Source organism: Montipora capricornis, chromosome 12 (assembly GCF_036669925.1).
Source record: "Montipora capricornis isolate CH-2021 chromosome 12, ASM3666992v2, whole genome shotgun sequence".
NCBI classification, from domain to species: domain Eukaryota; kingdom Metazoa; phylum Cnidaria; class Anthozoa; order Scleractinia; family Acroporidae; genus Montipora; species Montipora capricornis.
This window is the reverse complement of record NC_090894.1, coordinates 23,708,889-23,729,908: the sequence shown is the minus strand read 5'-3', so window position 1 is coordinate 23,729,908 and position 21,020 is coordinate 23,708,889. Positions and strand designations below refer to the sequence as shown.

The following is a 21,020-nucleotide window of genomic DNA, read 5'->3' as shown; positions in this document are numbered from 1 at the left end:
GTATGCCCTCCAACATGGCGGCCAATACAAATCATACTGCTTTGTTGAAAAATCAAAGTGCCATAAAATATCTTCCTTAAATGCGTTTCCTCTCAAATTTCGGGTGTAAGCTAATTTTTATGTGCTCTGTCAATTTTTTGCATCAGCAAGATTCCAACTCATTGTTTAAAGGAAGCAATGGTCACGTGACCTCTTAGTGCAAGTGGCCTACTGGTATTAAAAGTGGAGTGCCTGTGAACTAGCTTGATAGCTACATGAAAGTGGTGCACTTTCACTGAAAACGAAGCATTTACATTTTTTGACATTTACATATTCACCTCATTGTTGGTGAAAGTGGTAGATATCTACCCTTGTTTGGTGAATATTATTACTCCAGTCTGGTGCATGGGAATTACCAGAATGACACCACATATTTTTCGAACCCATCTTATCCTGTTGTAGATTGTAAGTCAAGGTAACAGTCTGAAACTATATTCTTGACCCCTTTTTCCTCAGTTCTAAAATGTTGCTATGTTTATGTGCCAATGTTCTCAATATTTTTATCTTTAGTAGTGAGTCCTTTTTTCTTGTATATATTCTTAACTAGCTATATTTTGAGATAAAAAAAGAAGTGTATAAGACATAAACCTTGCACTAACCTTAGGTGATTTCCTTTTGTCAGAACTGATCAGCCAGACCGGTCAGTTTGGAGGAATTAATGCACGATAATCTCTTGCATTCTTCTGGAGGAGTAAAAATCATGTTCAAAGCGTGTTGATTTGTCCTCCCAGGAAGTATTAACTTTTTAAGCTTGTAAGGATCGAAACTTGTGGAGACCTCTTGTCCTGCCATTCACAAGGGGTAGATGGGACCGTGGATAAAGCTGGACGTATACCACTTACATGTACATCACACTTGTGCTGCATTTTTGAATTGTAGTCAAGTCCTGACAAGTAGTGCACAACGTATAGTGGCTCAGTTGGTTGAGCACTGGGCTACCATGTGGGAGGTTGTGAGTTCGACTCCGGCCGAACCAACGGTCAGGGTCTTTAAATAACTGAGGAGAAACTGTGCTGCCTCTGTAATTACACCCACAAATGTTCACGCTTTGAAGTCTTTCAGATAAGGACTATTACACACACATTCCTGAAGAATTGGGGGGGGGGGGACCCTAGTGTTGTGGTCTGTCCTCCTTTCACATACATACATGCTTGGATTGGGTGGGTGGGTGAGATCAATAATAATGGACTGATAGTGGTTGCCAGAGGCACCTTTACAAGCTTATGTCCAATCTCACCCTAGGGAGGAAAAGAGTAATTCAATTATTGTAAATAATAACTCTTTAACCGTAAATGTGACCTCTCACGCGAAAGCTTTCCTTGAGTTATCCATGCAAATGGCCAAATGCATGGCAAGTGGACAGATAAAAACAGGTAGGAAAGTCATTCTCACGGGTAGCATGAACCATCAAACAAATTAATTATAATTAATTACAACTGAACGGCCGAGCAAGTTTTGGCGACAGATGAGATGGAACAGCATTGAACTTTACAAGCAACACACCATGAAGAGTTACACAGGTTATTAAAATATAACAATCGAAAACATCGCAGACTTAAGTCTCAATATTACGTTGTTAAACCATTTTATATGAAAGACTTTGTGGCGCTTTAGATTGAAATCGCTGCAAGACATTCATTTATTGGCCCGTGCATAGTTGATCAAATTTTGTTCAGTCCAGCGCAACACAACAATGCCGAAACTATCAACCCATGACTCCTGACTCCCAACAGAAATTTGCATAAAATGGTAGTTGAACATCACATAGTTTTCTCAAACCCTTTTTTTTTGCACCAGCTCCATGAACATATTATAACAAAGAATTTTGTTTAGAAACCCAAGAATTATTGTATAGAGCAGTCGTGGCTCAGATGGCTAGTGCGCGACTTTCGGAACGAGAAGTCCCCGGTTCGATCCTCAGTGACTTCAATGTCTGTTTTGACTTTCCTCTGATCTGTGTAGCTATAGCTTTAAGTACCCGTAAAACGGAGCACTGACAGAGGGAGGGGGGTAAAGGGTGCACCGTCAGCTTACATTGATACCGGCCTCGTAGCTGAAGAAATTACCAACGTTAAATAAATAAAGTGACTTTAGCTTTAAAGTGAAGATTTTTGGTGTCCACTGACAAAAAAAGACTGCTAGTGTGCAGCTGCCTTTGCATGTCATTCGCAGTTCCAAAAAAAATTATAACTTTTAAATTGTACAGGGATAAAGATGAGAAATGCATCACTAACAGTAAACTGAACTTGATACCGGTAATTCATGTTTTAAGTCCTTCGATCATTTTTACTTTCACTGTGAAGAGGATAATTATAACACAAATGCCGCATTTTTTGCAAGGATATACGAGTCATGCTCACGGGTGGCAAGTTGTGTTACACGAACAGCCAGCGTCTTTTTTTACATGGATAGCCAGGGTCGTTTAAACGACGCATGGGAAGTTGAGTCGTTGAAACAACATCTCAGGTCGTTCTCACTGCTTTTGAAGAGCTTTGAACAACTATCTGTGAAAAGTGACTTACTGTAAGGAATGTTTATCATCATCATCATCATCATCATTTCACACCTTAAATGTTATCTGGCTACTGTAACCAGCCTCAGTCCCAAGCAGTGCTACTTCCTCCAGAAATGCGCTTCTTAGATCACTCCAATTTCCTGGAGGCTTCTTTGTAAATTGCTTGTCACCATACCCAAAGCCCCAACCACTGCATGTGTCACGATAACATTTACACTCTGCAACTTCTTTCCTTAAAAAAATCTTATTTTTTTTATTGTTATTAGTTATAACTAGTGGTAATCAAAGATTATGAGAGTGCGTTCGACGCCGTCATGTAAATATATATACCCAAAATAAATGATTTCCCTATCTGACTTGAATGTCAAAGTCCGATTCCAGCTAAGTGGTCCCCTGTACAAACTGCAATTTTTTGATATGTTGCGTGACATCGCCAGTTTCCGTAGGCTCACAATTTTTACCCTTCAAATTTCGGGCTAAATGTTCTCACATTAACTGCAAATGTTTGAGCGTAAAAGCTAATTCTCGGCTGGAAGTGGCACAAACATAAGCAAACATTTGCAATCGTCTGCTCGTTTATCGGCAGTGTAAACAAACTCCTTGCAACTGATTCAAGTATTATCCCCGATGAATGAAGTAGACAATATTAATAAATGCTAAGCTCAAAACGTTTAAATAACATCATACTCGAAAGGAATATTGAATATAGTACTTACCCAGCTTCAAAGTTCCACCGCAAAAAGGTAAATCCAACGCTAGCACAAAGAAAGAAAGACCAAAGATCAGCCGCAAAGACGCGCTCACATGGCCTGCTCACATGTTCACAAATTTGTCACGTTTTAGTAACAGTACCTGAGTGAGTTTACTGGCCGTGACATGCCCCTGCAAAAATCGAGCTGGGAGGCAATTTTGGTGTCCTTTCAGGAATGTGGATTTTTCCTGCATATAACCGTGCACAGGACAACCACCTCTCGAAAGCCACAGGTCAAAATTAGGCTTGCGTTCCACAAACGCAATAATATAATAGTTGCAGTGTAATAAATTGTCATTAGAGACAGATGATGTTAATCGTACAGGACTTGTAAGCCCATGAGTGGTTTTGTCGCAAAGATTGAAACGAATCTCTATACAAAAGAAAGGGAATGTTACATTCTGCCAGTTTCAGTCCTAGCAGTATAGCAGGACAAGTATTATTGGTCAAACCTTGTTTGAATGCAGGGTTTAAGCATCCAAACTTGTAACCAGGTCATAAGTTCATGTCCTGTTAAAGCTTACAGTCTTCATTTTTTGGATTCCATTATGTATTTAGTTTTTTTGTCTCTATAAAAGTAACCAGCTTGTAAGAGGGGTGTTTCTTAATGTGCTGCTCATTTCAGATTTAAGTAGAAGTGATAACTGCATATATTGGAGAGTTTGTTGTCTTTACCTTCAGGTTTATGCTCAGCTGTTCAACTCTCCATCAGATCAGATTTTGGAGGTTATACAATCCTTGCAGGCAATCCTTTTCAGCTGCGGTGTAAATGTTACATGAACCCCCCTGGGACATATGCATTCACCAAGGATGGCTCATCAGTGACCACAGATAGTCGTGTCACCATAGATCGGAACAAACTGTATCTAAACAATGCAACTGAAAGTGACAGTGGGGAGTATTCGTGCCTGGCAACATCTGCAGATTCTTTACAGAGAGTGACGCCAACTAAAAATTTGCCTATTTCAGTTGTCGGTAAGTGTTATTAGACTGGGGTTTGAATGCTAGATTCAAATGTTTGTGAAACTCAGTCTTTTTGTCATGCATGTAATTCACAGGTACATGTATACCAAACTGGCATGTCTTGACTCGATTATTTCCTAATTACTGTAGGATGGTTTAACATCATTCTGTTCTTAGCAGTACCAGTCTTGTCTTGTTTCTCCTGAGACCACCATTTTATCCTCAGCTTATCCTTTCATACAATGTAATAACGTATCCAGAAGCTTCATGTACCAAAGTGGCATATTTTCACATGTCTATTTGCTCATTTCTGCAGATTGATCCAACATCATTCTGTTTTTAATAGTACCTTTATAGTACCAGTCTTGTGTCATTTCTCTTGAGACCAGCCTTTTATCCCCAGCTAATGATGAAACCTTTGTTGTGGGAGAATCACTGGAGAACCCTCAATGAATTTGAATTGTGCAACTCTTTTTTAGCCTAACGAGAGGGTTGTAAGTTTCTCTTTCCAGCAGTGACTAACATCCAACTTTTCCCCCTAGAATTTCTTCTTTTAATGTGATAGAGCAAAGTAACATTATACATTTACAGGATTACCTTGTTAATTTCATTGTTTTCATGCACATGTGAATTCTTTGATTATGTAGTTTTGATAAAAGTGACCATTCTTGGTTGATGTGGATCTCATTAGAAGCAAGAGAACATTTTTTCTCTCTTGAGTCTTGCAGATTGGATACATGTAGTTTTCTAATGTAATCCTAGACTAATGTTCTCACCTCTTAACAGTGGGACAGCACCCTCGGTTTCAACTTCCTCCTCCAACCAAGTCAATGGTTTTAGAAGGCAGCCAAGTTGACATCCCTTGTCAAGCCATTGGTAAACCTGAACCATTGATCAAGTGGTATGCAGGAAGTGATACTAGCCCATTGCAGAATGACTTGAAGTACAACATTGCTGCAGATGGGACATTACAGATACAGAGTGTTGGCAAACGTGATGCCCAAACCTACACATGTACAGCAGAGAATTTGGTTGGCACAGTTGAGAAGGACACAGTTGTTGAACTGGCTTGTAAGTATTTTTTTCTGCTGTCAAATTATCGCTTTTTAGCTATTATTACAATGAAAGCTAATGCCACACAAAATGCTGGCAAGGAGAAAGTGTGGTCATTCAGTTACAGGCTGCCAAGGACAGAATGAAAAAGAAGTCTCAGGGCAATTCTGTATCTGACGCGTCCCTTCTTTGGGACAGATGATCCTTATTAGTTCTTACGTATTAATGAACCGTAAGGCAAATGGTTTGTTATTACAGAGTTGGTGTGCATGTTGCCTGTTGGTGCTTGTAGTCATTGGCTCAGACATTTACTGCTTTATTTAATGAGGCTAAATGTGATTTAAGTAAAGTCATAACCAAGGCAATGCAGTGTTTTTTTTTCCTGTGATACTCCAGGGAGGTTTGCTTGGGCATTGCCGTGTGCTTAATTGGCTCCAGTTGCTTCTTCGTTTGCTTGCTTCTTTTCCCTCCCTCCCTCCCATATTGAGGAAAGTATACATTTCTCACACTGGTATTTCTCACTGATGGGTTGACAGGTGCCTGAGAGGTGGACTGTGGCTTGGTTGCCATGGTGACTTCCTTGGAGCTGAGAAGAGTGCTGACTCTATGTTACGGCACCAACTGTACCCCCCAATAAATTGGCATAGTGTGTTACTGGTAATCTTATCTTACTTAAGTAGCTTAGATTCTCATAGTCAGTCTCCGTGGCATGCATGAGCATGTCCTTTTTGAATGGGTTGTCAGGACTTATTGTCTTTCTTTGGTCCCAGAAAAGTTACCCTGCTCATTCTCACCTTTTTGACAGATTTAGGTCCTGTCACCGTTGAGAAAGAAAAAGTATATGTGCTGGTTAATGAGAGAATTGAAGTTCACTGCAACAAACCACGTGGAAATCCAGAACCAAACATCACCTGGGAAAAAGGTGGAGAGAAATTACCAAGGAGATTTGGTGTAGAAGGCTGTTGTACTCTTTTGAATAACAAAACAAGGAAGAAAGATTCTGGAGTATTTACTTGTACAGCCAGTAACGGTTATGGGAGCTCTCATGTGAATGTGGAAATTATTGTTTCGGGTAAGCTTAAACTCTTATTAAAGAACTTTTTTCACACTTGGCAAGCGTGCTACATGTAGCAGAAGGTGACTCATTGCTTAATAGTGGAGCTCTGTGCGCCAAAGGCGTGCACATGGAGCACCATGGGTAAGGAAGTACTTTATGATAGCCCATCTGTGGGAGAACATTTTAATTTCGTCACCATACATCCATCCCTCAATGTATGCCAATATTATGAAACTCTGTGGTGCAACTTATGTCTTTTGACGGGAACATCTATGTGATCCATGTTATGGTTAATTGACACATGTCAAAACAAGGTATCTGCTGGCCAGTATCGCGTCACCATATCACAGGCTCAAGTTCAAAGTTCATCAAGGTCAGCGTTTTTTTTTTTGTCAAGTTGACCCTGACCAGGTACTGGTTTTCGATTGGATTGCAGGCTCAAGCCAGGTTAACTTATTGTAAGAATAAATACCCTGGGATCTCTGCTTGTAAACTTGGCTAAATCTATTTAACAAATGGATTCCATGTTGCCTTGCATCTGTTCAGTAATAGATCACAGATGACGTCAAAATGTGGTAAGAACAAAAAAGTGGCACACCAGGCGATAGCCGAGTGTGTCATTGATGTTCTTACCACATTTTGAGGTCTTCTGTGATCTATTACTGAACAGACCCAGGGCAACATGGAATCTATTTGTTTTATTATATATAATAAAGAATTAAACTTTATTCACATAAAAGCTGATGGTGACGTCAATCGTGCGTCTGTCCTCTATAGATCATAGGCAAGAACCAATCAAAATCCGTGAATAACTTGGGTTATTATATAAACATGTATATTCCTATGACTTTAAAATGCCTTCATTGACTTGAAATCCCTCTGGGGTAAGACACCAGATGATGGCAATCCAAGTGTATGGCAATCCAAGGCTAGTTTTGAGACTGGTTTTTGTTGGCTTGAAAACCCTCTGGGGTAAGACACCAGATGATGGCAATCCCAAGTGTATGGCAATCCAAGGCTAGTTTTGAGACAGGTTTTTGTTGGCGAATACAGTCTTAAAATTTAAATGAACTTGAGAAAACTGCGAACAGACTTTCTATTTTCTAAAGCGACCTTCACATGACAAACCAAATTTGGCAAACTTGAGTTGGCAAACTCAAGTTGACGTGTGTGAAAGGCACAACAACAGTTGTGAAACATGTTGGTGAGAATAGAGACAAGTTCTATTTGTCACCCACATGTTTGACAACTGTTGTTGTGTCTTTTACACACACCAACTTGAGTTTGCCAACTTCAGTTTGCCAACTTCAGTTTAAGTATTGGTTTTATTTGAAACATATTTTCTTTTGATTATTATTGCCTTAATTTCTGTTTCCATTTAAGCTATAGGGCTGGTTTTCACTAGTGAATTTAGTCATAGTCATAAGAGCACTTACAACTTAGTAAAAATCAAAAATCAGAGTTTTACGCAGAGTCATACATTTGATGGTAGCAGTGTCAAAAGAATCAGAACGGTCCCATTTTCTTCTGATTCTGCCTATGACTCTGTCACTTATGGTCAAGTAAAAACATCGTCAGAGTTGTAATGAGAAATGGAAGAACTAATCAATCCCAATACCAGTTCTCAGGCCCTCTGAGTTTGGGCATCATGTGTGTTCCTAACAAATGGTGGGAAATTTGTAGTTATATAAAATTAATTATCTTTCCAATATACACAAAAAAATTATGACAAATTAAAGACATGAGCATGACATTGACTGAAAGTAGAATCCATAGTCACCTAGTCAAAGTTCCTTGATGTGGGTAGCTTACTCTCCCAAAGCTGCTTGGCTTCGATAGATGTCTCAAATCCAAACTTGCTTTTTTTTCTGAGTAAGTTATTCCTATGACGCCTCTGTCTGCACAAAACAATGATTAGCAGTAACCAAAAGAGAAGTTGCTCCTCTGTGTCCTCCAAGACGTCCGCCATGTTTTCTGGACTTGAAAGAAGCATTTTGATTGGTTTATTCTTTGGCTTCCACTTATGACTCCAACAGTGTAGTTTTCTTTAGATTGTAACTTTAGCAACTCATATCTGCTTCAGATTCCATCAGTTTGATTTCCGCTAGATCAGATAGATCTGTGCTGCTGATTACGACTCTGACACCGACTCTGCAAGTGAAAGTCTTAATTACTGTGTAACATGCTCTGTTCATCCATTCCTTCAAGCACTTTAAGTTTCTCCAGTTTTTGAAAAGTAAGGGAATTCAAATCAAATGGAACTCTGTTAATTTGCATTGAAGGGGAAACTTACATGCTGAAGTTGCATTTTCTGTTATAGAACTGCCAGAAATAATTACCAAACCTAAAAACCAGACTGTAAAAGAGGGAGAAACGGTTTATTTGGATTGTGAGACAACGTCTCATCCAAAAGCAAAAATCTCATGGTTCAAGGATGGGACTCCATTCGTAACAACCGGAAACAGTAGGCCTTTTCTGCACAAAAATGGGACTCTGGTCATCACCAAAGCAAAGACCTCAGATTCGGGTACTTACAGTTGCATTGCTGATCACCCAGGTGGCTGGACAGAAAGTGCAGTGGCGAAAGTGGAAGTGATGGGTGAGTACTGTGGTGGTTAGACCACCACTTATGTGCAAATTTCCTCTTTGACTTATGCCAGATTTTTCTGCTTTAAAGGCTCCTGTGCCGTAATTAGCATGGTATGCAAAGTGCCTTTGGTTACTGAGATGATGACCTGTCCACTCACTACATTTTGGCTGACTGTTTTGTCTCGCATGTCTGATTTTGACTTTCAAGTAATTTTGTTGATTCGTTAGAGAACTTGCATTCTTTGGTAAGGCTGATCAAATTAGAGGCAGATTACGGGCTGTTATAACTAAATCAAGGTTGTGAATTCACTAGGTTTGTTTTGAGGGTTTTGACAATATTGTTTAGTGGCTGGCTTGAACTGGTTCAAGAGCCACTTACAGTATAAATTACTTTTTACTGGGTTACCAGTATGGCAATCCCAGTCAGAAAGTGGGTGGGATTTGTTCGTTTTATTTATTTTATTTTTTTCCGTGTCGGTAAAAGTCTTGCCTGTCACTCCCCTGGTAAGTGGTGTCTTTGTGCATAGAGCCTTCTGCGCGTATTTTCTTAGGATCGAGAGGGTAGTGGAAATGCGTAGATTTCTCTGGTGGACACAGTAGAATCATTAACTAAGCCTGCAATGGCGTCAAAATTCATGTAACGCGAATGGCGTTTTAGTGGATCTTTGAACAAAATAATTATACCCTTATGAAGCTCAATAATGGCAAATCAATTGGATACTGAACAAGACAGGCGGTGGAACCGTAAAAGCGATGAGTAATAGACTTCGAGAACAATCTGTGGCCCGTCGAGCCGTCTTTTACCAAGTGTGCTGTTATGTAGAACACTGAAGATTCGTAGGGCAGCGATAATAGTGAATTCAAAGACTAGACCAGATGGAATTTCAAGCGTTAGAATCGCTGAAAAGGTAAGATTTTTCGTAGCGATGCAATTGCGTGTCTTCACCACATGTTCCTTTGATCTTACGTAATTGAGTTTTCCCTCAAAATATTCGCTTGTTTTCGCTTTCGCTCGAACATATTTATCTTTATTACATGTCCAGTGAATAGTTTTATCCTCTGGGATGAATTTTCCGTCAAAATCGGTTATTTGGGTGGTTTTTGGCAAACAGGGGTTAATTATTCATAATGCGATCGCTTCCGTTGCCATTAGCAATGGGTCGCAAATTTGACACTTTTATCGCATGATCACATTACCCATTGATCGCTAATCTGATTATTCCTAAAAATCTAAAAATATTCGTGCCTTATCAGTTTTCGGTCGAATTTATGTCCAAGAAAGCAGATAAATTGCAGAAAATTTTAGTTTTGCATCCAAAAAATCGTAATCAACGCTAAAATGACCAAATTTTGCCTGGAAAACATATTTTACTGTTATTTTTCTTAAATTTTTTCGTTCAACTTTCTCTTTTATGAAATGTTTCAGTTGTCTGTAAATAAGTTATATGCTGTTGAAAAGCTTATTTTCTTAGCTTTAAAATGATGTGTTTTTTCCCCCTAACTTTAAATATTTTTTGAGAAAAAAACATTTTTTGACGATAGCTGATTTACTGCGGTTTTCTCGCGGTTGGGAAAGTAGGAAAAAGAATTTGAAATAGGCCAGTAGCCAGGTCTTTAACCTCAGAAAAGGATCTGTTTTGTCGTACGAACGTGTGAGGACCTGTGAGCCAAAGGGCCTCTGCTGGTATGACTTCTGGGTGACCCCTTAATAACTTCTTACTAACCGAGCGTGAGGGCAGTACTGGGGAATATTGGCCCAAGGTCGTCGCAGTACGGACTGAGCGCAGCGAGGTCTGTAAAAAAACAACCCAGGTCCAATATTCCCCAGTACGGCTCGAGCTAGCTCGGTTAGTAAGTAGTTTATTATTTGGTTTTTTAATTACCTTTTGCTTTGTTTTTGCAAGCCCATAATCGGCCCATGGGCATCACGGGAGAATAATGCCCTACAATTAGGTCACAATTAGCCAATCAGAGCACGTGTTATATCAGCTACAAACACAAGCCATATAATAACTGGTCTAATGAACCCCCAACTTGAAAAAACTGCCTGGAACGCTGCACGTACCACAGGCAACCCAGTGTACCCTCACGGAGGGTCTAGTTACAGTAAGATTGAGAAATTGATTGCCTTCAACCCATTCATCCCTGATATGGCACCCATTTGCGAGTAAAATTGTCTGGTGTTAATCAAATTAAAATTTCAGTCTGAAAGGGCTAATTAAATTGTATTTCTCTTTCTTAGGATATGTTAGGATAAAAAGTATTCATTATCACGTGGTAAATGCAAACTTGCACACACGTCAACGAATTGAGTGCAACTTTGAGGGATACCCACCAATCACAGTGTCATGGAAGAAAGCAGGTGGAGAAGATATAACGCAGCTAAGTCACGTTAAACATGAAAAAAACGAACTACATTTTAAAAGCATTGAAAAGACGGATCAAGGCCAATACTTGTGCACTGGGAGAAACTCCTTCAGCGTAGCCAGCGATTATGTCAATATCTCAGTGTTTGGTAAGTGGTGCACTTAAAAGACAGAATCTTGTACCTCTTCAAGGACTTAAAAGACGTTCATGAATTTTTTCATATTTTGGCATCCAAAAGTGTAAATTTTGTATACCTAAAACAGGCACCTGTTACGCTACTGAGCAGTAGGGAACTTACAGTATACATACGTATCTGATGACAGAGGCAATGATCATGAGAACTTCATCTCAGAAAACGAATTTGTGTTGTTTTAACCCATTGACTCCCGGGGGTTCCTCATTGACGAGTAACATCATCTGGCGTTAGACAGAGTAAAATACCAAGTCTGGCTGGTTTAGGCCAGTTTGGGTGTTAAAGGGTTAATTAATTGATGGGGACATTTTTTTAGTGAGTGATTAATCACTTAATGGGACTATTCTATCACTTTGAATAACAGATAGTAAAATGCCTTTTACCTGCATGTACTCATGTTGTTGTTGGAATATAAATGAAATTTGTTTGGAGAGAGCTTAAGCAAGGAGAGGATAAATCTTTTGTTAAGGTCTTGCAAAAAAATTGGTTATTACAGGCTCTGCATGTACGTGTACTTTTCAGCTAGGGAACAGGAAAAAATTACACTGTGATGTGAAACATGTGCACGACTTACAGACCTTTGGTTTTGCTCAGTAATTATTCCAATCTGTTACATTTTTACTCTCATTGCTGTCTTCACTGCCCTCATGTATGGAAACTTGGGAGTGGAGGAGAGACTAACAGCTTATCTTTCTACAAAATGTGTACTCTTTCTGTCACATTACTTTAAGATTCTTCTTAACACCACACTGAATGCAAAAAATTATGAAACACATGTACATGGAAACAGGACAAACCAGTAATGATACTGGGCTGTTACCATTCCTGGCTGTGTAATTGACTGTGTGAATTTTAATGATGTTCATTTAATTTTCTTTTCCTGTTTGAAGTTTATCCCATATTTGTTGTGCGGCCAAAGAACACCACAGCATTTGTCGACCAAGATGTGTGGCTTCACTGTAATGCTTCTGGTGAACCTAAGCCCAAGATAAGTTGGAGTAAAGATGTACCTGGTGGTTACAAACTTGACCCAAAAAGATTTATTCAGTACCCCAATGGGACACTCCACATCAAGGAGGTGCACTTTGGAGACAAAGGCCGCTACTACTGCATTGCTGCCAACCATGCTGAAATGAAACAGAGCAAGTTCAGCCTGGATGTGCACAGTGAGTTGAAATTATCATGGCATGTCATGTACTACCTTTGTGTTAAAGTGCTACTCTGACCAAAACATCAATTTTTCTTTTTCTTTCAATTTCCAAACTATTTTAATTAACTAAGCCCTAAGTGACCCAAGTCTTAAGCCTTGATTAAAAAAAGGCACCTTTTTATTTTAAGTGGAATTTTACTTTTTAATGGTCCGCCATTACTAACTTTAAAATCTTGAGAAAGCTGGATTGAGGAGAAATGACGTCAAAGACTCAATAGTTTAGAAATGCAATGCTTGCGTACACAGATGAATTAATTAATTTGCAGCGTGAGAGTTTCGGGCTTTCAGACTTTTAAACTCGTGTTTTGCATACATTTGTATATAATAAGCTGTGTTTACATGCAGAAATCTTAAGCTAATGAGTAAGTGATGTCACTAGCTTCTTCCTAGATTCAACCCTCTTTGGTCCAACCAATCATTTTGGAACGTGAGTAATGGTGGACCATCAAATCCAAAACTTTAAACACTCAAAGTAAACTACCTTTTAAAAAGAAGTAAAGCTCAAAATTTTGCCAGTCAAGTTTTAAGCAATGACACTTAAAAATCTGAAGGAAAAAAAGGAAGTGAATGTTTTTTATCATAGCAGCGCTTTAAAACAGTACATTTTTTATTTGGGTTCGCTTCTGCAAACTGTCCATGCCGTTGCTGTGCTTGACACAAGGGTAGTAGCAAATTGTAATAATAATTTTATTATAATATAAATTATGCCTAACAATGATTCTACATGTTTTGTTACTGGTTGGGTAAAAAAAACTGTGTTTGACAGTGGTTCAAATTACACATTGCCTCTTCTAAAATCGATGTTTAGAAATTGATGTTTCTTAATTCTGTGGTTCTGGAGGTGTATTTTAACCTTTAGAAAGTTAAGCATTAAAATCTAAAGTGATTTTCTTAATATGCTGTGTTTAATGGTTTGTAATCAAGGTTCTAATTAGAATTTTTAACAGCTGTTGCTGTGCTATTTTCAGCCATAACAATGCAGCTGATTGAGAAACTGATCAGTACTTGATGCGGACAATTTTAGAGCCGTAACACTAGCAAGTGACACTGCGGCACGATATGTGTTATGGGTTACCAGTTCAGTTGAGAAACAATTAACTGAATTAATGTGTTTAGTTGTAAAACAAGACTTAATAGATTTTTATCATTGAAATGTAATCTGTTTGTGACATACACAAACTAATCCACCATCAATTCGATTCAATTAACTTATATATTTATATATTCACAATATCCGTATTCGTCATTTCAGACAATGGGAGAAAAATTGGCCGTCAGAAATATGGTAAGTGAGTTCTCAATTGAGGGTCTCACAAGCAAACGAACAAACTAAATCACTTTTCAAAACTCTCTTGTACAAAGATTTAAAATTTGTGCTCCTGGCTGACTCTAGCAAATATTAACTAAAAGGGGATTGAACTTAATGTTAATTAACAAGATAAAGGTTAAGGGTAATTGGCAGCTCATTCTTTTAAAGATAAAACTCTATCCCTAACAAACAAGATTAACATTACTAACGCTCTAGGTTGAAATTAAAGTAAAATGGGTTCATTTAGTTGAAATTGTAATTGCATATAATGTATTTATTACTAACAGTAGTCACAAAAGCTCTGGGCGAAGTTAATGCAACTTGTTTTGTATAGTTCTTGAGTAACTGGAGTACTAGATAAATTAATAGGGAGCTTTAAGGCATGCGCGTTTTTGAGACACGAAAGGCAACTGGAAGTGAGCTGTTTTCCCTTTTAACCTGTTTTCACACAACCACATTGACATTGCTAAGTATGTTTTCTCCATTAGAGATGACTAGAACAAAAATCTGGGAGACGCCACAGTTCTGGGACGGCGAAATGTTCTCTTCCGGTTGCCGTGCGCTTCTCAAAAGCGCGCTTGCTTAAGCTTCCTAATAATGTCAGTCACTTCAGCCTCGTTTTCAAAACGAGGTCAAACTGACTTCTCATGCGTACTACGTGGTTTGAACAAAGGAGGCTTGGTGAACTTAAGAATAGCCAATTCGATTTAGTCTTGACGTTCACTGATTGAGATTTGTGGGAAAATATGGTGCAGATGGAGAATTTTATATACAACTTAAAAATGAGCATCAAGCATCGTGTTCACAGCAAACTTCAGGCTGAAATTTGCGGCTGGCCAAAATCAAAGAAGAACTTGTGTGACTTTAGCTTATTTTTCTTCTCTTGAGCAACTTCTCAAAAGAGAGAGATAGAGATAGGGGGGGGCAAGTCAGAGAGAATTTTCGAGGCCCCCCCAGAGGTGTTGGGGAAGATAGGAAACAAGTAGCAGCCTGTAGTTTACTGTTTATCTACTTCTCATCTCAGTCGCAGACAGTTTATTGGAGATATTTCCATGAAAATTAAGTGCAGACAACAGAAGTCAGGCAGAAATTTGCATTTCGCAAAATTCAGTGTAACTTGTGTGATTGCCTGTTGGCTACAGTTGGCTATAAGTTCAGAAAAGAACGAAATTAAGAAGAAGAGTATCAGTTTTGATAGTTTCAGTACGACTCTCACATCTTTAAATATTGGCAAACTCGGAGCCACAAATGCCGTGGATCTGACTCGGCAGACTGCTTTGAAATTCTCAATTGTGCTTCCGCGAACTCTCAGTATAAATTAAAGAATTGATTAAATCACCTCGCTATAATGTCACTCTTGCTTATGACAGTGTTATTTGTCGCGTTTCTAAGCTATTTCCGTTTTCTTTGCACTAAGTTATAAATTATTCTGTTAGAGTGGTTTTCAATTGAGTGTCGAAAGTAATTAGATAATTACTTTGGTTTTGCATTACTTCACTCAGTGATTGGTTCAAATGTCTCGCGCCACTTTTTCAACCAATCAGAAGTGAAACCAAAACCAATCGTGGCTCGCGCGTGCACATTTTCCCGCGCTTTGTGTCGGCCTCGTGTAATTACTTCGAGTTTTGATTGGTTTACTGGATTGTCTCCGTCCTTTTTGATTAGCCAAAGTAATTACTTTGGTTTTGGTTTTACGACACTTATTTGAAAACCGCTCTATCGTAATAATTATCGTGTAGATCTAAAGGTATGTCCTATCTAAGAGATAGCAGCTTACACTGTATACCCAACTCATTTGTAGTCTGAGAGGCGCGCCGCTCTTTTTCGTCGTTGCTCCACTTTCTGAGTTTGTTGTGTTCGCAGTCATGTTAAAATAGGAGCTTGCCTTACAACAGACTTTGTCACAAAATGTGACCATCTATCTCCTCTTTTAGGTTCTTAATGATTGCTTTTTGACCTGTGTTTGAGAGTGGCCTTGAAACATCTTGGTCACAAGTTGCTTTATGCATGCAATTTTGTTTCATAGGGGTGAGGCCCTGAAAATTAGAACATTTTATATCCTTCCTGAAAATTTGATGCACATTTTCTGTGTTGTGCAGGAGATTTCGTGGGTGGGTAAGTGGTGAGGATTTTATCAGTCTGTTGACAGCGCTAATAATTTGATCCCAACATTTCAATTTGGAGATTTAATTCACAAGTTAAGAAGGATGTCAACTTGCTTGTTGCTTTCGAAGGTTTGCTGTCGCTGAATCTTCGAGCATCGAAACAAGCGATTGCGAGATCATGGTTTTGTCTTATTTTAGGAGAACTCGGATATTTTCGAGGTAATAGCCGCATCATTATGTGGAGGGAAACGCTTTCTCAATTCATCCTGATTTTTGTAGGCCCCATAGATGTCGTTCCAAGTGACGTAGACAAGTCCGTGGGCTCTATGGGCCGGACCATTGGCATTGCTGTGGGTTGTGCAGCTGCCTACATCGTCTTGGTCGTTGGTTTGATGATTTACTGCAAGGGTCGAAGAGCCAGGCAAGCCAAGAGAGCAGAAGTACTTGCTCCTGAGTGCGAAAATTGTAAGGGTTTTCTGTTATTATTTTGGCCCCAGTTGTTCAAACGATGTATAGAGCGGTTTTACTCACGTGACCAGAAGCCATATTGGATTACTGAAACAAAAGAAAGTATTTGCATAAAAATACAGTTTAATTCCCGGAGGATTAGTTTGGTACACCATCATGGCCGCCATTCCTTTGTTTTGGAACACAAATATGGCCGCCGTGAGGTCATGTGAAAACGCTCTATAGCGCAATCCACTGGATAACTCAATTCCTTTTGCTTGTGTTTATCCGGTAGATACGTCATCCACCTTTTTGAACAACTGGGCCTGATTATGTGTTATGTGGTTGGCAGCTTGTGTCGCATGTACGTTTTACCGTTCTCTAAGAACAGTGAAAACTCCAGAGGGTAACAGATTGGCTTACAAGACTTGACCGTCGTAAATGGTGTTCTCTCTTGCGGTTTTCGGCGTCAAGACCTAGTAGTTAGAACGGCAGATGCAGAAGTTCCGGGTTTAGGTCTCTTCAGACAACTACGAGATTTTTTTTCACTGGTCACGAATTTTTTTTCCGATATGTACATTGGGAAAAACCATTTTCTTACTTGCTCGACAAACTGAGCCACCGCTGCGCTGTTTAATCACCTCCCTTGTGATAACTTACTGTCGCTTTACTTACAGTGAAAGTCAATGGCGACATAGAGCATGGCGACGGAAACGATATGTCGATGAATCCAGTGTACCGCTCTCAGCCCAGCTACGACAATATGGAGTTCCCCAGACATGATCTGGAGTCACTGAGGAGTCTGGGTAACGGAGCCTACGGCCGCGCATTCCTGGCACGGGCGAGCGGTATTTGCGATGGCGAGAAAGAGACGATGGTCGTTGTGAAATCCTTGAATAGCAACGACGATCAAGTCCAGGAAGAGTTTCATAAAGAGATGGAGTCTCTGGTTGGATTACGTCATGACAATGTAGTGACATTGCTTGGTGTCTGCAAAGAGGGCGAGCCTATTTATATGATCTTTGAATCCTTGGATAAGGTTTGAAACGTAACATTCATTTTTTTGCGATCAGTCATAATTAACAATTAGACCCGTGGCCCTTGAGGGGGAAGGTCTTTTTGTTTTAGTATCACCCAACTAGTCGGACAGAAAAGGCAATAATAAAGTTAGCAAATGCAAGTTAAAGAAATATTTATTTGGGAATAAAACGAAAGAAAGCGTCACGCTTTTCGCTACTCGAGGTCTATTAGCGTAGCCAATCAAAATACAGAATTTGCATTAGTCCACTAGTTGGGTGATACTAAGTATCAATATCATTTGAATTGGTTCAAATAGACTCACGTAGGAGAGATCAGTGATCAAAACAGTACAAACGCAGCACTTGATGAGATGGAAATATTGGACTCTCGTCAATTACCGTGTGTGTTTGTAGCGTCCATCCTGGTCTTGCCTTCCCATTTCGAGTCACCGGAAATCCTGAAGGAAAGGAAAAAAACTTTATTTTAGTGTCTAGTCTTCTAGTGCTGGAGCACTAATTAGGGACACTGTAAACTGAAATCAACAAATTAACGCAATCAATTCACTTTTGATTCAAATGATGTTTCTTACAGTTTTGATTATCTTCCTCCAACAGCTTAGTATCTTGAACTTTGTAGAAGAGCGAAGACACGAGGCTGTTATTTTTGTCACCGCTTTTTTTTTTTTTTTTTTTTTGTCTCGCAACTGCGATATAAAATAGCTCGTGCTCGGGCATTGTATAAAACCATTTGATATACAAGCTTCTAATTTTGGAGTTGTAACGAAATTTTGCTCTAACTTCCTAGGGAGACTTAAAGCAATACCTCTTGTCTTGTCACGATAATGGCCGAACCACTTTGAATTCCAATCAGAAGTTAGCAATCTCTGGACAAGTGGCCGCCGGAATGGAGTATCTTAGCTTGCTGAAGCTTACCCACAAAGATCTCGCTGCGAGGAATTGCATGGTTGGGAGGGATCTGCAGGTTAAGATCGGATACTTGAGTCTGAGCTATGACCTCTACAACGCCGAGTATTACCGCTTCAACAACATGCAGATTCCACTCCGATGGATGCCATCCGAGGCCATCTGCGACGACGAATTCTCGGAAAAGAGTGACGTGTGGTCATTCGGCGTCCTTGTTTGGGAGATTTACACCTTTGGTCAGATGCCCTACCACGATCTCACCAACGAGGAGGTGCTGAAAGGCGTCAGAGGTGATCTTCGTCTACCCAAACCTGAAAACTGCCCGGATACTGTGCTGGAAATGCTGGCGAAATGTTGGGAAGGAAATCCTCTCAGTCGACCGACCTTTATGGAGCTTGTGGGCGATGTCAGCGAAATCAGAGGAGGCAGTCACGTCTAAGTCCCCTCGCATATACGGCTTTGGCTATCGGTGGAAGTGTCTTTGAAGCTACATTGGAAGCGCAATTGTTTGGGGTATGGCTTACAAGGAACTGACTGAAACACGACTTAATACGTTTTTTACTTTGGAAGCGTTTTAACTGTTAAGCGACTCGCGTGGGATTTTCTTGATGCAAGGGCATTATTCTGTATCCTTCCAATTTTTTGCCGAGATAATAAGTCTTGAACGTACAAACCGCGACCTTTTGCGCTGACATTTCAGAAGTCCGAAAGCGATTGCCAGCTCTCAAGAATTGGAATGATAGATCCCGAACTTGGAACAATTTTAAGAGTGCATCATAAAAAATGGGGCCTTGCGCATTGTAAATCGAAAGCTAGAAAGACACCGTGCTTGAGGGTAGAATTAACTAGTAACTTATAAATAGGTAGGTGGTAACTTGCGAGTAGACGTTTCCATTTGATCTTTACCGATTTCTCTTGTGAAAACGTTGAATTTGGTCAGAATTTTAAGGGTCAGAATTCAAGTACAAACCAATGGTCCTCTGTTCTTTGCCTTCTCGGGTTGGACGCGAGTGGATTGGCAGAGCAGTTTCTCGTTAGGTGCGCCATGGAACAACTCGGAAGTTCGGAAGCCGCATTCGAGATATATTTATATGATCCAGTTGAGAGCAAAATGCTTTGTGAAATTCTTGCTTGTGGCAGTCCATCTCTGGTTTCTGGCGTGATGAACTTGCGATTCACTGTGCATGCATTTTATTGAAACTGTAATGGAGGAATGAGTGGCGATAATTTGAAAGCTTTTGAGGAATTTTTTGGTAGCCTTAAGTAATTTGTCAAACGTTTTGCCTTTTTTATAAGTGGTTGAATCAATGCCGCTGTTGACATTCTCGTTAAAATTTAATGTCAAAAAGGTATTTTTTAAAAATTTTTTTTTGTATCTGAGAAAACTTTTTTTAAACTTGGGTGGGGGGGGGGGGGGGAGGGCTGGGTAGGGAGTGGTGCTAAGGATTTCCCGATCACTCTCAAATTCACCAATCAAATGACTTGTTTTTCCCAAAGCGGGGCAATTCGCCCAGATTACCCTTTCCAGGGGCGGATCTAGGGGGAGGTTGCAGGGGGTGCGCACCACCCTCCCCCTGAAATGACCTGCCGCTTTCTAATACAACTGGCATTCTGCTTTAAAAAAAAAAAACACGTCAGCAGTCAGCTACGCCATTCCTTAGTGTTGTACCCCCTCCTAACAAAAATCCTGGATCCGCCCCTACTCTCCTATCGCTACGAAAGACTTCTTTGGTTTGACAGCTAATAAGAGTATCGAAGCTGCAGATTCAATGTTGTGTGGTATTAAATGTCGTTACTTGATTTGTGTGGTCGATATTTACGGTATCAATAGTATTAATTTCATAGTGAAGTCGCTGTTCGATCGGCTCTAAGCAGGATTTGTGTAATTATTATTCATCGTGGTGCAGTACAATTATAATCAGATTTTTCGTTCCTCTTACATGTCGCTTGTGATTTTGATCTTCATTATGCGATTTTTCTGACAAGGAAGTGTACGATTTTGTAACAGTTTTTTTCGTCAAGGGGAATTTACTCCATAAAAACGAAGTGAAACTTTTTTTCTGTGAAGTAAATTCATCTGAATATTAATCCGATGTTGTTTCCGTTCTTGTCAGAGAACGTACGCAATCAATTATTTTTTTGGAATTCATTCAGTGCGGTAGTATTGTAACTTCATGCTCTTTTCGTTTTTCCAATACACCTTATTCCAAAATGGCCGCTGATTTTGCGCATACAAATTGGCCCTTGTTGCCTCGTTCAAGATAAAATATTCTTTTGAATTTTAATCTTAAGAACGAGGCATCAAGGGCTAATTTGAATAAAAACAAAAGAATATTTAAATGGCGGCCATTTTGGAATAAGGTGTATACAGTTTGTTCTGAATTTTTCCGAATTAATACATGCCCGTAGTAGTGAGATATGCGAGAAGAGCTGGTGTGAGCTACACTTAAAATGAATAAAGTAAACAGAATTTGAGAAA

The 21,020-nt window shown here is 39.6% G+C and overlaps 2 protein-coding genes across 3 annotated transcripts in view; one reads left to right on the top strand and one right to left on the bottom strand.

Moving 5' to 3' along the window:
* The window catches only part of LOC138027938 (uncharacterized), a 26,830-nt gene extending 22,886 nt beyond the window's left edge, over positions 1-3,944 (bottom strand). Inside the window, exon 1 of the mRNA XM_068875559.1 lies at positions 639-3,944. The gene's annotated coding sequence lies outside the window, so the exon portion shown is untranslated. The remainder of the gene's footprint in view (positions 1-638) is intronic.
* The window catches only part of LOC138027934 (inactive tyrosine-protein kinase 7-like), a 24,870-nt gene extending 3,850 nt beyond the window's left edge, over positions 1-21,020 (top strand). The window contains exons 3-12 of one of the 2 annotated variants that reach the window (XM_068875553.1): positions 3,987-4,280; positions 5,055-5,339; positions 6,127-6,393; positions 8,699-8,977; positions 11,210-11,482; positions 12,418-12,693; positions 13,990-14,022; positions 16,431-16,616; positions 17,276-17,637; positions 18,423-21,020. In XM_068875553.1, the coding sequence (XP_068731654.1) occupies positions 3,987-4,280; positions 5,055-5,339; positions 6,127-6,393; positions 8,699-8,977; positions 11,210-11,482; positions 12,418-12,693; positions 13,990-14,022; positions 16,431-16,616; positions 17,276-17,637; positions 18,423-18,980 (2,813 nt within the window). In that variant the 3' untranslated portion in view covers positions 18,981-21,020. The remainder of the gene's footprint in view (positions 1-3,986; positions 4,281-5,054; positions 5,340-6,126; positions 6,394-8,698; positions 8,978-11,209; positions 11,483-12,417; positions 12,694-13,989; positions 14,023-16,430; positions 16,617-17,275; positions 17,638-18,422) is intronic. The other variant, XM_068875554.1, reaches the window with a different exon arrangement.